This window comes from Pseudorasbora parva, chromosome 5, assembly GCF_024679245.1.
Source record: "Pseudorasbora parva isolate DD20220531a chromosome 5, ASM2467924v1, whole genome shotgun sequence".
Lineage (NCBI taxonomy): Eukaryota > Metazoa > Chordata > Actinopteri > Cypriniformes > Gobionidae > Pseudorasbora > Pseudorasbora parva.
Genome location: NC_090176.1, coordinates 29,041,221 through 29,065,632, shown reverse-complemented (window position 1 = coordinate 29,065,632; position 24,412 = coordinate 29,041,221). Strand labels below are relative to the sequence as shown.

Sequence of the window (24,412 nt, the reverse complement as noted above, 5' to 3'; positions counted from 1 at the left end):
TCCTGATTGGTGGAGGAAAGCAAATGAATGGCGCTTCCTGAGGCTGGCCGCTCTAGCGAGGCGTCTCTGTATTCGCCGGGCACCAGGCAGTGCCATCTGAAGCCTTAATGTTGGTTTTGGTCACGTTTACTGAAGTAAACATTGTCACGTATGTTCTTCTCGCCTCTGTTGGTTTATAGAACAATTACTCAGAGTTGCCCTCTGTCGTTTCAAAGAACAGCACAACTGCGAGTAGCCTACACTTCCCCACAGATGAGGATCCGCGGAGCCTCAAGGCTCGCACGCGGAGACAGACGAAAGTAAATAATTACTGTTAAGGCTTTTTTCTGCGGGTCTAACTGTCAACAAGCTGTGCTCCAGACTAACACATCACTTAGACATGTTACTTTTTAACAATTAAAAACCAGTCAAGGTGTGGATTGAGGTAGGCCTGCTATTTTTATTACGGGGGAAAAAATAATTCCAGTTGTTCAAAGCTTCAAACGGATTCAGTTTATTTTCGTTATGTCATCTCAATTTGGAAATTATTTTAGTGAAAATATTTAGTGTAGGCCTATGTATTTTATGCTTTTTATTTAATTATTTAATTCAGTTTTCTCTGTCAAAAACGCTGCAGGTGCGTGAACAAGTGATAATGTGTTAATCTAGGGTTTCTTTTTTCATATAATATGATGATAGCTTGCTTTATCCAATGAAATTATGAAATGCTGGTTAAGTGACTCTCATAGCAGGTGTGGAGATTAAATCCATAAATTCATGTCCTTATATAGTGAAATTACAGAAGCTAAAAACACCATAAGCACGAGCATCTCACATGCTTGAGTATGTTTATAGATGAAACTGCTCGTCTGCGGCACTCATTCAACCAGGGAATGTGGAGATTTCGTATTTAAATAGCTTATAGTCTTTTTCAGCTTTAATATTCACAGATGCTAATGCTAAATGCTTAAAGTGTAAATTTGCCAAATTCTGCGACATTCCGCAATATACTGTAAATTCTATTTGTATGACTGGATTCTGAGTTTTCTGCATTATGGAAATCACACAGAGCCCTCTTTTTGGTCATGGGACAAGTGCTCCATTTTGAGAACATCATCTGTGTTAAAGTTAACTACTAAATAAGATATGAGTGATCCTCTGAAAGCTAAATACGTTTAAAAGAATATTAAAGCATACATGAAATTTGTATTATTTGTATATTGTACTAAGTTAGCAATAATGGTATTTTCAAATAAACAAAAAAATAACATTTTTAAAAATAACATTGTTTACTCCGATACCCATAGCTTATTAAACAATTTGAAATGAAAAGTACCATTACAACGATGCACATGTAAAAGCTCTTTATTTTTGGTTTTTATTACCTAGCTATGTGGATTGAGCTCTAGTCAATTACTCATGCACATCCCTAATTTTGTGGAACAAACACTTTATGATTCAGTCATTCCAGAAAAAAAAGCATGTTAGTGCGATACAAAGGGGCTGGGGATGTCACTCAGAGATTCTCTCGAGAAAGTAAGTGTTAAGACGATTCCGTGGATCATGCGTAATGCTTAAATGTCACATTCACCGCATAGAAGAAGCATCATTAGCTCGTAGAGATCAGTGAAAATCCAAAGATCCTCTTTCAGGCTATCATCTTTCCAATGTAAGCATTATGCTTCCTACATTCTCTATTGATTCAAAGATGTAATGTGTCCTCACCATCTGTGGAGATTCACTTGACCTTTCCGTCCCTTAAAAGCTCATCGTGTTCTTGTGTGGTGGTATCTCTTCAGGGAGAATATGGGATGTAGACTTTGCTTCCGTTACCCATTTGGTTTTACATAGTAGGCAAATAGAACATTGCATTTCAGTAACATGTTCATCACAATACATGATAAAGTGTGACCTTTTAGAGCCCCAGGAGAGCTTAACGAATAGAGTCTCATGATTCTCATTGTTTCACCAAATGTTTGTCTCTGTTGATAAAAACTCTTTCCATTTCACAAATGCAAATGTGCACATGTTCATCTAAGCTGCTTTTTGTTAGATGACCCAGGAGTTATCATCCAACTATTCATGCATTGTGTACATTGCCAGGATGACCACTCAAGATTCATTTTCATCTCATGCTCATGAATGAAGCAATACAATTTATCTAAAAGCATTTAGTGCAAATGGGGTAAAGCGAAAAAAATACTGAAAAACAATCCTGTTTATAAGTGAACCAATTTATTATTTAGAGTTGTATTTATAATTTAAAACAGTGTAAATTGTGAATATAAACCTTTTATGCGGTCTTGGTTGTGGAGCCCCACATATATTGTGGGCATAAATTTAAATTGGTTAGCCCATGGCTTGAGGTCAGGCCGGTAGTTGTTTTGAATTGCCTGTGCAATAATCCCTGCCATTCAGCCAAATCAAATGCAATAGATGTGAAATGTGACTTGTTCCTATGAATTAATGGCCATGAATTTAGTTATATCGTGACCACTTTAGTCAAATCTAATTTGTTGCTGGTATGTTTTTCACTGGAAAACAAGGCAAAAATTCTGATTAAGAAAATTATATTTTCCGTCCAGTCGCTTGCCGCATTTTTCACTTCTGGTGATGTGATTTCAGTTCATAAGCAGTTCCTCCGCCCCAGACTGGAATGCTACATTCATTCTTGCTATTTGTTGTGAAGGTCAGTTTCCATACACTGTGCAGGAGATGGGTGGCTTCATTCATCATCTGTCTGACAGCCCATGTTGTGCCCTAAATCCATCCCCACCTTTCTCCTTAGTTTCTGCACAAGTAGGTTTGTCCCATTAAGAGCCATTTTTTTGGACACTCACCATCTGTCTTCTGTTCATTTGAGTATTTCCTTTCCATCTACCATTTAAAGCAAATCATATTCCTCGGCTCAGTATGAGATCAGATCGCTATATTTTAATGTAATGCAAAGACATTTAAATCACTTTAAAGATTCTTCAACAACAACAACAACAACAACAACGATTTGTTCTGCCATTATCCACAAAAGAATATATCAAATCAATCAATGACCTTGGGTGTTCACACACACAGTGTATCATAGATATTCTTAAACAGGGCCAGAAGCAGGATTTTTTTGTTAGCGGTTCCAGATGAATGGGGAGGCATTTGGTGATCGATTGCGATTCTGGTCAGGGAAAATCGATTCAGACGGTCCATCTAAAGCTGGAGATAACCGTTACTGCCCCTTCCCTCTAACATGTCTCTCATTTCCAGACCCTTGAGTCCATGCAACCACACCTCAGGGAGAAGCTGGGCACTGGGTTTATCAGCTCTGGTCATAATGCTGGAAAAGAGATGTGTTTGGAACAAAACTTGGTGTTTTAGCTCATGCTTGTGATGTTAATGGTAGCCATTGTCTTCACATAAAGTAATTAAAATAAAGTAAAATATATCTTTACTTATCAGTTTTGGAGGTACATGTATTTATTTGACCATTGATTCCCTTGTAACTTGAATTGTTTGTGTCTCTCCAATTGTCTGTTTTTGTGCTTCCAGACAGACTGTCAGTCTGTGTTTTAGTGGTGGGCATTTTAGTGGCTCTGCAGGTTTTATCACGATGCCCGTAGACAAGTGACCTTTTTGTGGGTCTGTGAGTCTTTGAATCATTCCCTCAAGCATTTTGCTCAAATCACTGATTTGCTCAGGAAAAAAAAATTGTGGCTGTTTTTAAATAATTCGAGCATTGAATACTAACTTATTCAGGATAACAACAAAACAAGACTATATGTGAATAATTAAATAATAAACTCCATAGATTTGTCAGAACACTGATTCATTTAGCAACAAGACACTACTTGTTTAGAACTATTTTAATGGTGGAGCAAAATGCCACTATCTAAAATGTAAGTTATTCAACTTTATGTTGTTAGACTTCAAATTAATTAATATTAACAGTTTGTTGAACTGTTGTATAAAATAATTTGTACTGTTTCTCATGTAGTACTGCTGAATTGAATTTTGAATTCGTGGCAGCCATCTACACAACTGAAAGAAAAGAATCCAATGACTGAAATACCTGTGACTGAAACATTGTTCTTAGTATGTTTCTTTCTTTTTACTTTTCGTTCTTCCTTTTATCCGTCTGCCTTTCTTTTCTCATTTCTCTGTCTTTGCGGTCTAAGTTTTAAAAATAGCACCTCATAATGGAGGGTCAGGATCCAAAGGGGAACGATGATCCTCTGAGAAGGAGACGTAATTTAAATTCCATGGCGTACAGGATTGCTTTTCCCCGTCCACTGATGAGGGCAGATATGCGATAGCGAGGGGCTTTAAGCTTCGGCTCCTGGGAAGCCTCTATCGCCAGGGAGCAGGAGCTGCATATCAGAAATCATCATGATGAAATGAGGGGCGAGGCTGAGGAAAGATCAGTGGGGGATTTGAACTTCTCATGAGAGCCAGAGACAAAGACAGAATGAGAATTATGTCTGTCCTCTGCCTCTCCATCTATTCATGAATGTTTGCGTGTGAGAGAGAGAGAGAGAGAGAGAGAGAGAGAGAGAGAGAGAGAGACTGTGATTGCTTACACATCTTGCCCCAAGTAATATATTTTTCAGACCTTTAATAGCTTATGCTGGCTTGTCTCGTCTTTGTGTGTTCAAGCAGGGAACGAGGGTTCGGCAGAGAATGGACAGAAGGAGACTTCCACCTGTGACATTTGCCAGTTTGGGGCGGAGTGTGACGTTGATGCAGAAGATGTCTGGTAAGCATAGAAACAAACTGTAGGTGAACTAATATAGAATAAAACAAACTAAACAGGATAAAAATGAAAGATGTTCTGCCAAGCGTTTATTTAGTGAATTTAAAAAAAGAAAATTCTGTCATCATTTACTCAGCGTTATAGCATTCCAAACCTGTATGACTCAATTTCTCCTACAGAACACTGAGAGATATTTTACGGTTGACAGTGAATGATCACACTGCTCTAATACATTAATTTAAAAGGCTGATGAGGACCCAAGGCTGTTAAAAACTCTGTATACTGTATAAATGTACTAGACTTAATTGTTCTGGAGCATATTGAAATGTATGTGAGGAACTGACTGAAATTTAAGTCATTCAAAAAATGACTTGGTTTCCATACACTTTCATTGTAGGAAAAATATATGTCAATCAGTTTTTACTGAATCTGTTCAAAAGAATGGGGTCCTTTAATGACAAAACATCATTACTCCAGTCTTCAGTCACATGATCTTCCAGAAATAATTTTAATATGCTGAATTGGTGCCCAAGAAACAATTCCTATTATTATGACATTTGCAAACTGTCATGGGTGGCTGTGTATAGATAGCACAAAGATGAATAATGCTAGGAAATAGTCTTTTAATTCAGTTATCCAAAGGAATGACGGGAGAAACATGGGTTAACTTAAAGGTCCTGTTCTTCGCGTGTTTTCGAAGCTTTGATTATGTTTACAGTGTGGGCCAGCGCTTCCCGTGTTGTGACTGGACAGCAGCTTAGCGCACTTTGCCCGGAAAGGTCCCGCCTTTTACCATAACGGGGAGATGCAAGCGCTGAATGCGCACTCTTCTCCACGTGGGAGAGCAACAAGACCACGCCCCTTATTTTGCGTGTTCTTGTGTGCGGAGGGTTAGTCAAAAAACGGTTCTAGTGACGTCATTACATCCCTGCACTTCCTGCTGTAGTCCAAACCGGCCGTTCGCTGTAGGCTTTGAAAGGGAACTTCTGTTAAATAAAATATCTCGCTTGGCATTGAACTTTGAGCTTTATAATTTTACAGGTATTATTTATGCTCTAACAGCAACATTTCACACTAACTAAAGTTTGAAAGATGGAATCGGGAACAACGGGACCTTTAACACATCCACTTAAAGGGGTGGTGAAACACTCAGTTTCAGTCAATCTCTTGTCAATCTTGAGTACCTATAGAGTAGTATTGCATCCTTCATATCTCAAAAGTCTTTAGTTTTATTATATTTATAAAAGAAATATGGGCTGTACTGAGTCTTTCCGGAAAAAACGAGCGCCTGGAGGCGTATCGTGTGGGCGGAGCTAAAGAATGACGAGGGCGCAAAGCAATGACGTCCTCAAGCGTGGAGAAGCCCATCGCTATCGATCTCAGCTAATATATATATGATCCAGAATCAGATTTGGAGGCTGAAATAAATTGAACAGGAGAAACAGCAGCAGCAGGACGTCCGTCTCTGTGGTATGTACTGTATTTAGGGGCCTGTCAACATTTGTGTTTGTTTACTCGCAGTTTATGATGACATGATTCGGTTTATGGACTATTATATGCGACTAAACCTTAGCAGTAGCAAGCAAAACGGTTTTACACGTCAGACTAGTCTAACGTTATACAAACAATGGAGTCCGTTAGCGCATTTGAATGACGAAGCACGTGATCGTGTCGTTTACTGATGTTTACTCACGCGACAACAGCATAGACATTTGAAGCAGTTTTACTCACCGGCTGCTTCCAAAGCAGGACCGAACCTTTATCGCTGGGACCGCTCCCTCAAAAACACACTTGTTTGGTATGATTTGGTGAAGTCCTGACAGCAGTGACTTGCTGTACTGAAGCGTTGAAGTCACTTGATGTCACCCATAGGAATAAAGTGGAGCGCGGTGGGAGTGTATGGGCGTGCATTTCCTCTCTCGCTCTAGTCAAGCGCGCGTACCCTACCCGTACAAGGACCTTCCGCTCTAGTAACGTCAAGTCGACCCATACTCGAAAAAAACTCTCCGAAACTTGTGAGAAACCGGAAGGAGTATTTTTGACACAGAAATACTCCATCAAACGTCCAACTTAGTTTTTGAAACTTTGTCTATGTTTAGGATGGGAATCCAAGTCTTTAACAGTGTAAAAAGCTCAGTATGCATGAAACAGCATTTCACCCCCCCCCCCCCCCCCTTAAAGAATAGACTTCAGTGCCAAACGTGTTGAAGGTCCAACTCAATGCAGTTTTAAATGGCTTTGAAGGACTTTAGATATTCTTATCTACCAAAACAATCTTTCATTTAAAAAAAAATATTATATTATTATATACTTTGGCCCAGAGGCCAGCCAGGAAGTAGGCCCATGGCAGCATTGAGGGAGGCAGGAGCCATGGTGGAGAATCCCTTGACAATACCATGGCAGTGATTGATGGAGATGGAGGAGTCCTAGATGGAATAGAGAAGACAGAGACCCAAGGTGACACCAGAGGGCCAAGGTGAACCTGCAGGCTTCCGGGGCTGAGGTTGAGATGGATACTCGGCAGGCCGGGTTGTAGCCGGAGGAGCCTGATAGAGTCAGAGGGATGGAGGGACAAGGCACGGCCAGAGTAGTGGACCTAGGTGTCGATGCCTGACCAAGTCGGGGCGTGGTGACAAGGGAGCCTGGAGTCTAAGGACAGATGAACCACAGTGGAGCTGAGAGAACTAGCAGCCATGAAGATGCTGAAGTGACAAAGGAGGGTTGAGGTGGAGTCAAGGGCTCGGGAGGACTGACATGGAGCCACGGGATCATTTTGCCAGGATGGAGCTGGTGAATGGAAGATCAACTGCACATACATACACTGCAGTGCAGCTGAGTGGATGGATGAGTAGGGGAGCTGGAGAGAACCATCAAAGGCTGGGCCGATGCACTGGCTGGCTTTGGTAGAGGAGGTGGGAGAGAGAAACCAATGAAGATATAGGACAATCAGGGTTGGGCATGACGAGGGAATGGGAATTACAGGGCAGCGTCCTTGAACTCCACAAGCAGCCACATGGCAACGGTCGATGTAGGCGGCACACACACACACCTCATCAGACTCTCTGGGATGCTCTGACTCTGGCTTCTCGCTCGCTGCAGGCTTGGGCACTCCACCTGTAGTGGGCTCATGTGTAATCTCTGTCACAATCAGGCCTGCGGCACTTCTGTAAATAACTGAAGCCCCCGCTCTTCGATCGCCCCCAGGTGGCCGGTCTCAGTATAGCCGCCCCTCCATATTTTCCAATAGTGCAAATGGGGGCAAACTATTTGCGAGACAAACTAAACAATCAAATTACACTTCACATATTTTTCCACAAAGTTAGTTTATGTCATTGTAGGCAGTTTTTATGTCGATTATTTCATTTCAAGTGTTGGTTTTTGAAATAAGTTTAGTTGTATTTAGTTATTTGATGCTAAATAAACGGGGTGTGACGTCATAATTGACAGCTGAGATTGACAGCTTCTCTGTGGGAAGTTGTCACTGAGGGACTAACAGACTTTTCTGGTAGCAGATTGGAGCTTTAGCTTTAATTTCTAAATTTCTATAACAATTTATTTGACACCAACATAATTAATTGTTCTGCATCTGTGAGATTGTGGGTGGGCTTTTGATATCGCAGCTGTACTTCCTGCTCTCTACTGCGCAGACTCGGTCCGAAGATGTTAGCACTGTGCGGGGGCATCTGGAAGCTTCAATTCTTGTCAGCGGAAACGGATGAAGTTGCGTCGTCCATATTTTTTTTACGGTCTATGGTCAAAAAAGTTTTGGTTGGTGGCTTGCTTGTTTCTGGGTGCGGAGGGGGGCTAGCGATGTTTAACTTGGCCAAGCAGATGGTAAAAGGCCTTCCATTACACGCATGCACCCACTTTACAAACTGTGAAATTTTCCCTTGGACTGTCCAATAGAAGGCAGGCCTTAGACCACTCGCTCAGGTTAGTGCATTTGGCACAGGTAGTGCATTTGGCACGCTAGATGGATGAAGTCTCAGGTGTGGTCTTCCACTGGACGGCCTCCCTGATCCAGGCACAGAAGATGGATAGCAGGCAGGTCCGTGGAGAGAAAAAACACAAAAAAGAGGAGGGAAGAAAAATGCAGCTAAATGAACTACTGTTTGAGTCCGGTCTTCTGTCACGGATGCCTGTACATAGAGCGCATGGAACGGAAATAGTCTTTTTATTCAGTAATCCAAAGGATACGGGGCAGAAACATGATAAAACAAATCCACTTTAACAAAGATGAGACTGGACAAAGAACTGAACAAAACTGGGTCTATATAGAGACTAAATGAGGTAATTAACAAACAAAAGGTGCACGGAAGGATTAATCAAACACACTAGGAAAATGGGTCAAATTAATGGGCACACAGGCAAACAGGAACAGACGTAAAACAACGAAACTAAGCCAAAACAGAGCAAACACGTGACAAAACATTGTGCTTCTTATTATTTTTGTAGAAATCATGATGCAGTTTTCCTGATTCAAGTTTAAAATAACAGCATTTATTTCAATAATATTTTTTTGTAACACTGTAAATGTCTTTGCAGTCACTTTTGATCAATTTAATGTGTCCTATTAAAAAAAATCTTACTGTCCCTAAACTTTTGCATGGTAGTGAATGGCAGCTTTCTCTGGTCAGTAACAAAGAGATTTTGGAAGTTTGATTTGTTGGTACTGTGATAGCATGATATGGACAATATATGGGACACTATAGGGCAATTTATGAGATTCGTCCACATACTTCAAGAATCTAAGTTGTTTTAATATGAACTCTAAGAACATACCCGAGATAAATGAGCAAGAAACAAGGCCAATTATGACAATTTCATCTCTGTTGATGAATGGCCACTTAGCTCCGGCGCTCCATCTCTGAGAACTCATAAAAAATAAGCAGAAAACCACCATATGCAGTCCCTTTGCTCTTCTTACAAAAGCATTATGCTATATTCAATGATATATGTTTATAATTTCTAGAGAATCTATTTGAGTTGTAAACATGTGAAAAAATCATGACTCACATTATATATTTAAAATCCACGCATGGATGTGTAGAGGAGGTTTTCGTTGCCCTGGGTATCAGTGAACAGCTCAAACTGTCAGCAAGAGTGAACGAGACTACCCTTTAATCTTAATAGAAGAAGAACCTCTCTTCCTCCCTCCTGCCTATCTCTCTCAGGGCGTCTGAGGGGAATTATATATCGGCCTTGGCAAAGACAGCCTGTAGATTCACTAAAGATTCAACAAGCACTGGCTGGAGAGCTGGGGTGTTTGGAGGCATCAGAATGAAACAGCCCGGCCTCTCCCTCCTCAGAGATATCAGCACAATTTGAGGCATTTATGCCTGAGTCGTAGGGATGGTCCCATGACAGGCCGCTCGCTCTGATACACTTGACTGCAGATGACTCACTCACCTCACTGTTCCTCCACCAAAAAATACTCTACCTCTATCAGCAGTCCTTCTTTTTTTAGTCACGCTCCATTTTTCCATCGTCCTGCGTCATTTGAAAGGATTACTGAAAAAATGAGATGAAAGATTATAAATAAAATCAGTGCTATAATCTGCATTAATAACATGTCTGTGTGTGTTTGTGCACTAATTTGAACAGTGACAAGGACTGGATTTGTTTGGCTGTTGTTGTTGTGTGTGTGTGCGTGTGTGTGTGTGTGTGTGTGTGTGTGTGTGTGTGTGTGTGTGTGTGTGTGTGTGTGTGTGTGTGTGTGTGAGCCTGTTTATGTGATTTATGAGGACACAAATGTGTATAATGACATTGGTATGACATAGGTATTACAAGGAGAGGGTGAAATATGAGAACATTACCCATGTCCCCATTTTTCAAAATGCTGGTAGATCATACAGGATGAGTTTTTTTGAGAAAGTAAAAATGCAGAATGTTTCCTGTGATGGATAATTTTAGGAGCAGGGGTAGTGTAGGAAGATCGAAAATGTAGAGTAAGTCAAACTGAAAACAATAGCAGTCTAGAAAATAAAAACCATTACGCCTATATGGAATGTCCCCACATTTCACAAAAATGTGTGTGTGTGTGTGTGTGTGTGTGTGTGTGTGTGTGTGTGTGTGTGTGTGTGTGTGTGTGTGTGTGTGTGTGTGTGTGTGTGTGTGTGTGTGTGTGTGTGTGTGTGAGCCTGTTTATGTGGTTTATGATGACACAAATTTGTATAACTACATGAATATTACACTGGTATTACACTATAAATGTGGTTTATGGGGACATTCCAAATGTCCTCATATTTCAAATAGCTTTAAAAACATACTAAATTATGCTTTTTTGAGAAAGTAAAAATGCAGAATGTTTCCTGTGATAGGTAGGTTTAGGGGCAGGGGTAGTGTAAGGGGATAGAAAATACAGTTTGTACAGTATAAAAAATGGTATAAATTGTACCATTATGTGTGTGTGTGTGTGTGTGTGTGTGTGTGTGTGTGTGTGTGTGTGTGTGTGTGTGTGTGTGTGTGTGTGTGTGTGTGTGTTATAGAGAGAAAGCAAGAAAGATACAATTTCATTTCTGTTAACATGTTGTTGGATGGATGGATGGATGGATGGATGGATGGATGGATGGATGGATGGATGGATGGATGGATGGATGGATGGATGGATGGGATGGATCTCCTGACACGGTCTAATGTGATGGTCCATTAATCTTGAAATGCCTATGATTAAATTAATCGAATGTGAGTTTTGCACATTTAAAGTCAAAATGTATCACTGTTGCAGATGGTTGTTAGGATGCATACCATACAATATCTCCTTCATCTTTTTGGATGAACAGCTGGAAGTAGTAAAGCATAGACATTTATCAAAATAAGAACAAAAACAAAAAATGTTTTAAAGAACATTATTTTACATATTCATTATGTCGATTTTACTAGCATCGGCACAATAATCTTTGCCTTTTTTTTTACTTTTACCGTGGACAGACAAACCGAAATTGTATTCCGCTGATATGTTTAAAGAGCACTTTATTTTCTGTAAATCTACTGAATATGTCAAATAATGTTCTTAGTCTTTCCTGCAGCCTACATTTGGGGCCAAATTTGCATACGTCATAATTATTTGAAATATGCTGCAGAGCTGAAGTGGTTAAAAATACAGTAAAATATAAACATATTTACATTTTACAGTGTAAAACTGTAAATTACAATTTTAAATCCAAAACATACTGCTTCTAAAATATATTTTGTACATTTAACATATACGGTACTGACAACTACGAAGGTTGTAAAAGAGGTTGTTCACATGAAGAATCATGAAGAAGTTCATCAGAAGTAGCCTTTCCACAAGCTGAATTATACTATAGTGTACATGTGTTTTCCCCCCCAAACCAGTTCAGCTGAAATCCCACCCTAGTATGGAAACTGTTAACCTATTAACACATTTATTTATTTATTTTGTTTACAGTTTTTACACTCATTTTTTATAGTATAACATTTTTTCAAGATAGATAGATAGATAGATAGATAGATAGATAGATAGATAGATAGATAGATAGATAGATAGATAGATAGATAGATAGATAGATAGATAGATAGATAGATAGATAGATAGATAGATAGATAGATAGATAGATAGAAAACAAGTAAAGACTCTGTCACTCTGTCAACAAGTAAAGACTCTCTCATCATGAGAGAGAGAGAGAGAGAGAGAGAGAGAGAGAGAGAGAGAGAGAGAGAGAGAGAGAGAGATAAACGTGTGTGAGTAAAGGGCAGCTGGACAGACAGGAAGCCCACAGGCCATGCTGGAAAAGTTTAGATAACAGAGAAACCACATGGCTCTTACAAATCAATACGACATATCCCCTCACTCAACAAGATAAACACACGCTCACACGCATACAGAAGCAACCTTCCAAACAACCTGAATTTTTAAGGAAATCTCATCCCTTCAGTTTGACTTACTCGCAAAGCCATTATTACTTGATTTGCTATTGGAAATCTTTGTTGTGTGTGTGTGTGTGTGTGTGTCTGTGTGTGTGTGTGTGTGTGTGTGTGTGTGTGTGTGTGTGTGTGTGTGTGTGTGTGTGTGTGTGTGTGTGTGTGTGTGTGTGTGTGTGTGTGTGTGTGTGTGTGTGTGTGTGTGTGTGTTATTGACGCAGTGCATTTGCAGTGTATGTGTCTAGAGAACGTGAGAGGCGATATTAAATATTCATGCTCTGAAGACACATTAGCCTTTATGACCACTACAGACGGTCACAGTGCAGAGCAAATGTGTGTGTGTGCGTGTGTTCCTTTGTTTGTGTGACCATAGTGCTTCACAATAAATACATCTCAGTATCATCGTGCCTGTTTGATTTATCTCACATTAAACGTTCTCTGGGCCTTTACAGTGCATTACAGATCTCAATTAGCATCTCAATCTCAATGGCAAACAATCAAAGCTGCCTTTGAGCGGACTTTATACCATAGTTCAATTCAGTCAACGTCTCTATTTAAAACAGATATTTTTATCTCATATTTGTAGTCATTTCACATTATTCCAGTAGTTCCAGAATACAAAACGGCTCTTTACTCCAATAAAGCTCACTGGAAGGGTGGAAATATTAAAAAGGAAAGTTGAAGAAAGAAACATAAAATAATGACAGATTTATAATTATACTGTCGTCTGTTTGCTGCAGCGAGAAGTGACTGGGGACAGCAGTTTAATTGTCATTTCTGCTCAACATGTTCATGCAGTGGCACACAGATGACGCATACACACTTTAGGGAGAAACTACAGCAGAAACACCTGAATGCTGAAGATACACACCATAAATTCATTTATGTCATGACAACTCTCTGAGAGTTTGGCATTGTAATGAATATGACAATGTTAATGTGTTTGGTCTTGGTGGAATAGATCTGCTTCTGCAGAGCAAGTACGGAACTTTCCACTGCCAATACACACACAAAAGCTGCAGTGAACAAGTAAGGGGTTGCTAAAACACAGCACTACTTTTCAATTGTTTTAATGTAAACACGCTAGATGAGTGTCTTTAACAGTTGCACTTGCTTCTCACTTTTGTAGCATGTCGCACATGACATGGCATTCTAAAAACGTGGAGCTCAAGTAAAATAACTCGAGTTTAACAGCAAGCTTACATGAATCACCCCAAAGCAGATCTATACAGGTGGAGCTGGGGAAGGTGAAGGGTTTCTGAAAGTACGCTGCAAACTGCTAGTGCAAATGATAGGCAAGTATTTGAATGTTGAGGAGCAGGCTCACTGGATTCAGCAGTGCACAAAAGAGAATGATATGACTGCAATTAAATTAATGCAGCATTCCAGCAACCTGTAACTAGAGTTTAGATTCCCTGACCAAGGACGGGCCAAGATTTTCCGGCACTATCCTCGGGCTGGGCCCTTGATCAAGCATTTTATTACTGCTTTATTAGCCTAATTGGGTGAGCAGAAATCTATGCCATAATCAAAAATAATGTATATTTTTTTATCAAAGTAAGAATTAATACTACAACTAAGAAGCAAATGTGTAGGCTACAAAGTTGCGCAAGTCAGGATTAGTCTAAAAATTTGCGTTAAACTCACAGCATGCAGTGATAGAGCGCAGCATTCTGAATCGAAACGCCCAAGAGCTGCTTGTGAACGGTGCACTTTTCTTAACTAAATCTTTTCATTTCGAATCATTTTGTTTAAAAGTGGATTTTTCAAGCTTTTCATACACATATTTCTTATGTTTCAAGTTGATGGCAAGTAGCCTGCTGAGTTTCGGTTTATTTATGAGACTCGCTCCAGTTCATGAGCAAAATGAAAGCGACTTCAGCGACTTGTCACAATTATAGTCTGCCATTTGCTTCTTATTTATTAAATCCAGGTAATTGGCCGAAGAAACCTTTATTAAAATTAAGATGCAGTTTATACAAAACAAAATTCACTTCATGAAAGACTTTCTACAAAACAAAACAAAAAAATGTAATATTATACAAAATATTTTTGAGCCCGATCTAAGCTCTACCCGTAACCCGTGTTTTTTCAACCTTCTACCCATGAAAGTGCATTGCAACAGCAGTCAAACCTGTGACTTCCCACCCGTGAACTCGTACTAGATCGATATACTCCCAGTTATGAGTTCTGACATCACATTGCCCGCGAAACAACAGTGGCAGCACCTACGGATGCAGCGTTTATGAAAGTCAATGTAAAATAAAAGGTATAATAGCAGCTTCTCTTGCTTCATATACCATTTTTTTTCCTCTGTTTCCCTCAAATAAGCAAGGAGTAAGCACCTTTGGCGAAATAAATGATTGTAAATGAGCATAAGCCCCGTACGGTCCGCCATGCTTTGTTTACAACTAGCTCCAATTCCTTGCGCTCAGGCAGTTTGCCGTGACTTTGCCAGGAATGCTACAAAGTCGTGAGTCGTGGTTTGAAGTCGTAACTTACAGGCTCAAAAACCTGCCTGGTACGCAGCATTAATCCTTACCTATCGGCATGTGCCATGACAGATCTCTGTATATCAACTCCTCTGGGTAATACTAATATACCAAATAAGCTCACATAACATCCTCAGTGAAGACTAGATGACTAGTTTTCTCTCGTAGAAATGAATGACTAGTTCACACACGAATACAAAGGCTGCATGTGTTGCAATGCTTGTCGCAAATGTCAGAAACTTAGTCCTGTATTCAATGCGTCTTTGTCTCCTTCTCAAAAGCGCATAGCCTTTCATCCGTGCATACGCACATGCACATAAGCGCTCATTACCGTCACTAATGAAGGTATGTGAATAAGAGCAGCCATTAAAACGAGCGAAGGAACATCAAAGCACTGAAACTCATCATTTCTTGTTTGAAACAGAGCGTTGTATTATTCTCCACTGATGTGTTCGCAGCGCTTTGGTTGCTAAGCCAATCCTCTGTGCTAGTCATTAAGCTCCTGAGATGATAGACTCAAGAATGTGCTATAGATTGAAAATCACTGCTGCATCCAGTTCAATCCATCCACATTCATTCCCGAGCTTTCCCATCTAGCTTCGCGCTGATCCGAGTAGATGAAAAAAGACTTTACTCATTACATTTGCAATCTTGACACCCTTATCAACATTTATAGAGCAGACACATCATAAAAATGCTGTTGATGTTAGTGTTAATCTGTTTCTAATGGTAATTCATCCAGCCTCAAGCCAAATGGGCAATTATGAATGTCAGTTAATGTTTATGCGAGGTTACCGTTCCCGCTGATGCAGACCTTTTGTAAGGAGGCTTGTATTTTTTACCATTGTAATCTGTATGTTGCAGCGCTGTGGTCTCACAGGACACCTGTGAAAATGCTGAGCTTAACACACTCATACATGATGGAGAGGTGTACATTAAAATCGTAATGTTCACCCTTTTGCAGAACTGGCTCTTACAAAAGCAATTTTCTTGTAGGCATAAAAACAAGTGGTGTTCGTGTGATTGACTGAAACTACCAGCAACACTAGAATACACTAAATACTTAAAACTGTCCATTCCTGACAGGTGTTGTTTTGAGGACACACTTTGTTGTGATGTTCTTTATACTTTTCTTTTACATTATATATATTTTTTTTTATTCAACCAAAATAAAACACTGATGATAATAATATGAAATGTTTATTGACACCAAATCAGCTTATTATGATTTCTAAAGGATCATGAGACACTGAAGACTGAAGTGATGATGCTGAAATATCAGCGTTGCCATTACAGGAATCAATTACATTTTAAAATATCGCCAAACCAAGAATTATTCAGACACCAGATATAATCTTTTATCAGTGGGTGCAGGACACTAGAGTTCATTTATGTAAGTGAGGATAGCAAAATAAAGTAAACTGTGACAAATCATATCCAAAAATTCTTCATACAGTGGACTTCCAGTAAAACGATACAAATTTGGGACCGAAATTATTCTAATTTATTATACCTGACTGTTTTTTTTTTTTTATTGCTAATGCAACCTTTTACCAGAGGCGGACAGTAGTGGAGTATTTTTACTTTCCAAGTAATTTTATTTTTTTAATGTACTTTATCGGTTTTCTTCTTTGGAAATTTTTTACTTTACAACATTCCAAAACATAATATTGGACTTTTTACTGCACTGCGTTTCATATTGAATATCATTTAATACTTAATTACATAAAAAATGTAGTGCTGTATATTTTAACTGAAGTTATTTGTTTATTTGTATTTTACTTTGGAGTACAAGTAAGAAAGTAATATATGTTTAATGTAAAGGTAAAAAAACAAAAACAACAAAAAACACTTTTATTTATGAAATGTAGTGCTATAAAAGTATGACATTATATATTATGCTTTGGAATGTAGTGAAGTAAACATTTCCAAAGTAAAAGAATGTCAAAGTATATACTTGAAAAATGTACTTGAGTGGAAAGTAAAAATACTCCACTACTGTCCGGCTCTGCCTTTTACACCACAGACTAAACAAAATGAAGCATTGATTGGTCGACCTAAATTGGTATTCTCTAATTGTGTATTTAAATTGAACAGCTGACAGCTGATTGGTTGATTGTAATCCATTACATACCTTTCTATCAAAGTTATCTGATGATATCAAGATGAATTTGTTCTGACACAGTTTAACTCATTAATTTTCATATTTTATTACCATTTCCTAAACTATAGCGGATAAACTGTAGTAATGTGAGAAATTGTTGAAGGTGGCTGAATGCATTTTGGTTTGACTGTATACCTATAATAAATTCTGTATTTTTGATCAAATAAATGCAGCCTTGTCGAGAAAAAGTGACTTCTTTCAAAAACAATAACAGTCTTACCAACCTTTTGAACAGTAGTGTATAAATAAGTTTAAGGGACGTCCAGAACCAATCTTAAGGATCAAGGTCTGGGCTGATTAAGAATTAGTTTAAACTGATCGGTATTGGCCATCCTAAATCTGATCCTTTATGTTACATCAGCTATCATGCCACCTTCATGTGGCTTTTGTAAGGAATCACTTAACAGACATTTACCGGTATTTACCATTTATTTTTATCTGCGGTCAGACTGAGTTATTGTTGCCATAAGGCGTTGCTGTAGTTTGTTTCTTGCTTCGGACTTTACTGACTTTTTAAGGCAACCTTAAATATTAAAACTTTTTTTAATCACGTCTACTGTAACATACAGTAACAATGTAAAATACCACAAAATAATAACTCTATGTAGCCTGATTGTCAAAACTAATTATGAAACTTCTAAATTATTTGAATTCAAAAAGAGTTACTGGTGTGAAACAATGGCCTTTAAAATTTCCAGCATTAGAAAATAGAGAATAACTTTCATGTAAAAAAAATGGACATTATAACCAATATATAGCCGGATGAATTGGAATTGAACTGAATTGAACTTGAGAATAAAAACTAAATCAGGAAATCTGCAAAGATTCTTGGGTCTGCAAAGAAAGGTTGAGCACTGCTCATTTGGCCGGCCGGCGTTTAAATCTGAATTGTGACATTTCTTGGATATTTCCTCCCCCCAATCATTTCCTGTCCTCTTTCTCCTAATTAATCTTAATAAAAATTGGTAAAATGCCAAAAAAGATGCCTTATTTCCAAAGAGGCCATTAAAGATTTTGCTTCAGTATCAGAAGTGAAACACTGAAACCCCTCCAGCAATTACTCTTGAGTCCCCAGTTTGCATGTCTGAAGTGTTATTCTTAGCTGACAGCTTGATCAAACAAGGTGTGACACTTGTTTAATGATCTTTTTCACGGTCTTTGATTTGTCAGTAATTGGCATTTACTGTGCTGTTTCTCACCACACAGGTGTGTCTGTAACATCGACTGCTCCCACATTAGTTTTAACCCTGTGTGTGCGTCAGACGGCCGTTCCTATGACAACCCCTGCCAGGTAAAAGAGGCGTCCTGTCAGCGGCAGGAACGAATCGAGGTCAAGTTCCTGGGTCACTGTCAGGGTAAGAAGACCGTTTTGAAATCATTTATGATTGCTTTATATAATACATTCATCTCTTACATTGTTACGTCTTCTTCCATCGAATTTGCATAAGACAACAAGAGAGAACACATGTAAAGATGAACATTATAAATCACTGTTACATAATCACAATCATTCATGTTCATATGATCATTAGTCTCTGGAATATAGCAGAATATAGCTCAACTATCATCTTCAAAATGACAGTGTACAAATGAAAACATAAAACACATTTTATTATATAACCAGCAGACTGGCTGAGGCAGATCTGTTTTTTTTACCATCTGAATTCATTTCTTATCCTGTAGGCGACATGATTACAGGCACCAAAGCAGGAGATGGACAATATGCCAGGACAGACTACACAGGTGAGTGAGTGCTTAATGAGAAAAATATGATTTTAACATGTATATCCTGTGGTTCTGATGAGACCCTTGGATTCCAGCCTTTGACCAACTTGTGTGTGCCTGTTTTTGAAATACAGAGGAGAAGCCTGAGGTTTCAGAGGTGGCGAGAGGGTTGTACATCCCCTGCCCTGAGCACTATAAGAACTATTGTGTTCACGGAGACTGTGAATATCCCAACATGCTCTCAACACCATCCTGCAGGTACACACAGACACCCATGATGTGTCTGATCACTCAAGCGTATCCCATCTAGAAAAATGCATTGTGTATGAGTGTGTGTGTTTAGGCACACTGCTTCTCAAGATTGTGTATGTATCTCTATATCACAGACCTTTGTCTCCCCCTAGTGTTCAAACCGCATAAGATCTGCCTCAACGATGTCTTCAGTTTTAGATTGTCATTTTAGTACATCAAGTTCAACTAAATGAAAGTGGATTTTATTTTTCTTGGCACAAGCTAAAAAAGGTTCCCTCCATTTTGTTTGTTTGTTTGATATTAATTCAAGTAATACATTTTTTATTGTTTTATATTTACTTAACTGTAATAGCCCAAGTTTTTCATTGGTATGCAAACAGATTCCCAAACATGCATTGGTTAATTGTCTCATTTTTCAGTAAAGTCAATCTACAACTCATCTCTATAGATAATAAACTAAAACAGAAATATTAAAACTGGAATTGTCCCCCACAAATGGGGGGGGGGGGGGGTCCCTTGTTTATATTACATTGTGGGGACCAAATATCCCTATAAGGATATTAAAACCTGAGATCACCTTCATTGTGGGAACCAGCCAGCGGTCCCCACTTTTCAAAAGGCTTATAAATCATACAGAATGAGTTTTTTGAGAAAAGTAAAAATGCAGAATGTTTCCTGTGATGGGGTAGGTCTAGGGGCAGGGGCAGTGTAGGGGGATAGAAAATACAGTTTGTACGATATAAAAAACATTATGTCTATGGAGAGTCCCCACAAAGATAGTGAACCAGACGTGTGTGTGTGAATTGCGATATTACAGAGACGTTGTTAACACTTTAAAACACCCTGAATAAATCCAACTAATCTAGCAAGTCCATAATGCTGTGTTTCTTTCTTCAGCTGTCACTCGGGATTCAGCGGTCCGCAGTGTGACACTAAGGAGTATAACGTGTTGTACGTGGTGCCTGGCTCTGGGAAGCTCCGCTACGTCCTCATCGCGTCTGTCATTGGGGCTCTGCAAGTGGCCATCATATGTGTAGTGGTGCTGTGTATCACCCGGTGAGTATAAACACACACCACAGCATTATATCACACACGTTGTACTGCTGCGAAGGAAAGCAGAGGACAGCTACCTCCTGTGTAGATCACACACACTCACAGCTTTTTATAGTGAGAGGTCCTGCCAGCAGGTGTCTTTTTACACTCTGTTAAAGGTCATTGTTAAAGGATGTGTCGTAGTGAAATCGAAATCACTAGTAACACTAAATAATACTACCCATCTACTGCAAAATACATCAGATAAGGGAGTCTTTTCAATATGTTCATAGATCATCAGTAGAAGTGATGGATAGATCATTAAACCAGAGATTGTCTTCAGTCTTACACTGCTGTTCAAAAGTTTGGGCTTTTTTTATTATTTATATTTCAAATAAATGCTTTTTTATCTTTCTATTTATCACCGGCAGCCATATCACCCTGTAAGACTGGTTTCCCACTTAAGCTAAGAGGGTTGAGCCTGGTCAGTACCTGGATGGCAGACCTCCTGGAAAAATTAGGTTGCTGCTAGTAGAGGTGTTAGTGAGGTCAGCAGGGGGCGCTCACCCTGTGGTCTGTGTGGGTCCTAACACCCCACTATAGTGATGGGGACACTGTACTCTAAGAAGCACCATCCTTCGGATGAGATGTTAAACCAAGGTCCTGACACTCTGTGGTAATTAAAAATCCCAGTCGATGTCCTTCGGAAAAAAAGAGTAGGGTGTAACCCCGGCATTCTGGCCATATCTCCCCATTGGCCCCTGTCCATCATTGCCTCCTAATCATCCACATGTATATATTGATTGGCTGCATCATTCTGTCTCCGATCCACCAATCAGCTGATGTGTGGTGAGCATTCTGGCGCAATATGGCTGCAATCATCCAGGTGGATGGTGCACATTGGTGGTGTTTGAGGAGATCCCCCCTTTATGTAAACCACTTTGAGTGCCTTGAAAAGCGCTATATAAATGTAACGTGTCCTACAGGAGGCCGCCTTGGGCCGACTTGTTAGGTCCAGGAGACACTGCCAACCTGCTCCATCTCTTCCATATCAGAGAAGAGAATCAGGCAGATAGGGATCTATTTATCACCCTTTTAATTTTTAAAATCTCTTTACAACTGTTTTAATTATCCTTGTTTTTATTTTTCATTTCTTACACATGGTATTCTTATTTCTCATGCATATGTTATGACTATTTTAATTCATTTCATTAATTCATGAAAAGCGCTTTGAATTGCCAATAGGTATGAAATGTGCCATCATAAATAATCTTGCCTTGCCTAACAAATTATAAATCCTGAAAAAAATTAATCACAGATTCAACAAAAATGTTAAGCAGCATAGTTGTTTTCAACATTGATGATAATAAAAATAAATGTTTTTTTGAGCAGCAAATCAGCATATTAAAATGATCTGAAGGATCCTGTGACACTAAAGACTGGAGTAATGCTGAAAATTCATATTTGCATTAAAGGTATTAACTATATTTTAAAATATATTCAAATAGAAAATAATCATTTGAAATTGTAATGAACTTCTCAATATCACTATACATTTCTGAATCTTTGCTCAAATAAATGCAGCCTTTGTGAGCAGAGACATTTTTTTTATTATATGAGACCGTTCTCAAATGTTTGAATTGATTGGTGTATGCCCAAAAGGACATCTGTACAATATTTTCTGCTGAATAACACCATGCGATACCCTTGCCATATAAGGAACAGAAGTTAAAAGTGCACAAAGTAGTTTCACTTAAAAATATGAAATTACGGTACCAAATAAAATGGTAAAAAATAAAGAATGTTTCTAAACAAAAACTTATCAAACTCTTGGTAACCCATTTTTCATTGTTTAAACAAATGTGCTGTACTCACTCGGGCAGCTCATAAAGATTGCAATACCATTTGATGTCAAAAATGACCCAAAATTCGACCCAAAACAATGAAATGTACTTTCGACAAATATGTTCAAAATAATACTGTAAAAACTGTAGTCAAAAAGTATTTGTCAGTATAAATCTGTAAGGGCCAGTAACATATACATTAGGAATCACTGTTAATTTAGCTTTGTTGTCAGTATTTATTTGTTGCTTTATTGTCTCTTCTTCAATGAAAGAACAGGACAGGGCTGAAAGGTCTGTGAGCCGTGATGCGGCTTCAAATCATAGCTGTGGAAAACTGTCTGATGAATACTGCATAGTACGTTCTTTTAAAAAACATCCAAACTCTCAATAAACATTACAAGATAGTTTTATAGCAAAAGTAGGAGTTTTTTTCTTCCAGGCATTGTTTCGATCAGAAATAAACAGAGCTGCCAGATGGAAGCAAGTTATATGTATAATAAGGACATCCTTTTGCTTCCTCCACAGGAAGTGCCCACGGACCAACAGAATCAACCGACAGAAGCAGAACACAATGCACTACAACTCCGAAAACACCCTGCGCGCCTCCACACGCCTCATCTGAGCGTGTCGACCGCTCATGAGTAGAGAATCATGGGAAACGTAGTTTAAAAAAAAACTCAATCTCCGTCCTCACAGAGACACTGCATCCTGCTGGATGATGAGATGGATGGAGGGGCGGAGGACGATGGTGCAGATATAACGGAGGACGATGGGTTCTACACACGATGCCTTGCACCTGTGGCACAGGACACAAACAGAGAATTTTAGGACACCATGATAGGACAAGTCCTGTTATTTGGTTATGTATGGGTAATATTTCCAATAGTTAATTTGTTTGTCTTGATGGGGTCCTTTTTCTGTAATGTAAATAAATAATTTATATCACAAAGCACCGAGTTTGTATTCTTTTGTGGATGATATGACTTTTGGATCTGACTTGAAGGTCTTTTGGGGTGATTCTAGTAGGACTGGCAAAATAATGTTCCACAGATAAACACAGTGAGGCTTCGAGAGGCCCAGCTAAATCAATCTCAACAATTATTTCTGTTTTTAATGCAATCATGTACACTACTGTTCAAAAGTTTAGGATCAGAAAGATTAATTAAAAAAATACTTTTATTCAGCAAGGATGTATTAAAATGATGTGACAGTAAAAGACATTTATAATGTTACAATAATTCCATTTCAAATAAATGATTTTCTTTTGAATATTCTTTTCATCATATAACCCCGTAAAAAACGGGATCCACAAAAATATTAAGCAGAACAAAATGAATATTTAAAATCAGTTTTTTTAAGTTATAACAATATTGTTGTTTTTACTGTTATTTTGATAAAAAAATTATTCAGCCTTGATGAGCATAAGAGACTTAACTAACTCTAACCTTTTAATTTCCCTTTAAATGAGACAGCTGGCTTCTAACTTATTAGCAACTGTCAGTAAGCCTAGATTTTTAAATCAAGGAGTTGAAAGCTGAGCTCCTTAAAGGGTTAGTTCAGCCAAAAATGAAAATTCGGTCATTAATTACTTACCTCATGTCGTTCGACACCCGTAAAACCTCTGTTCATCTTCGGGAACACAAATAAAGATATCTTTGTTGAAATCCGATGGCTCAGAAAGGCCTTCATTGACACCAATGTCATTTCCTCTCTCAAGGTCCATAAAAGTTACTAAAGACGTCATTACAAAGCATCAGGTGTGTATTAGGGACACATGCAAAATGTGCAGTGTTGTTGTGCCTCCAGGATCGTGGTTGGGAAACACTGCTCTTAAGGTCATCTGGAGAACAGGATCCTTTAGGACTAAGAAATTCCAGAGCCAGACATTCCTTGCCTGTAGAAGTTCTTTCTACAGACCAGTCCAGTCCAGTGGAGTCCCGGGACTTCCTGTCGTGTCTGACAGTCTGTGTGCCACAGGGGTCGGTGAGATATGAAGAGAGAGATCCTTAATGAAAATGAGCGTACATGTGCACGTATACGCAAATGTGTTTGCATTTGTGTGTTTTCAACAATGCTGGATGAAATCCAGATCACTAAAGTTCCAGTCAAACATAAGTGCAAGATGCAGGTACATAGTTGACATACTTTGCATTTTTAGCAATAAGTAAATGAATCACTCATCTGAGACATTCCAAGACCTCTATAGCATGTTCTATATTTTTACAATGAATGTGCTTTTAGGTCAATTTAATAGTTTTTTAGTCTCAGATTGACCATTACAAGGTTTTGAACCAAATCATGA

At 38.7% G+C, this 24,412-nt stretch overlaps 1 protein-coding gene across 4 annotated transcripts in view; it reads left to right on the top strand.

Annotated features, from left to right (window-relative positions):
- The window catches only part of tmeff2a (transmembrane protein with EGF-like and two follistatin-like domains 2a), a 102,858-nt gene extending 79,796 nt beyond the window's left edge, over positions 1-23,062 (top strand). For 2 of the 4 annotated variants that reach the window (XM_067443817.1, XM_067443819.1), the window contains exons 5-10: positions 4,624-4,720; positions 18,464-18,612; positions 18,941-19,000; positions 19,117-19,240; positions 20,132-20,290; positions 22,636-23,062. In XM_067443817.1, the coding sequence (XP_067299918.1) occupies positions 4,624-4,720; positions 18,464-18,612; positions 18,941-19,000; positions 19,117-19,240; positions 20,132-20,290; positions 22,636-22,732 (686 nt within the window). In that variant the 3' untranslated portion in view covers positions 22,733-23,062. Of the gene's footprint in view, positions 1-4,620; positions 4,721-18,463; positions 18,613-18,940; positions 19,001-19,116; positions 19,241-20,131; positions 20,291-22,635 lie in introns of all 4 variants that reach the window. The other 2 variants (XM_067443816.1, XM_067443818.1) reach the window with 1 other exon arrangement.
- The last annotated feature ends 1,350 nt before the right edge of the window (positions 23,063-24,412 follow it).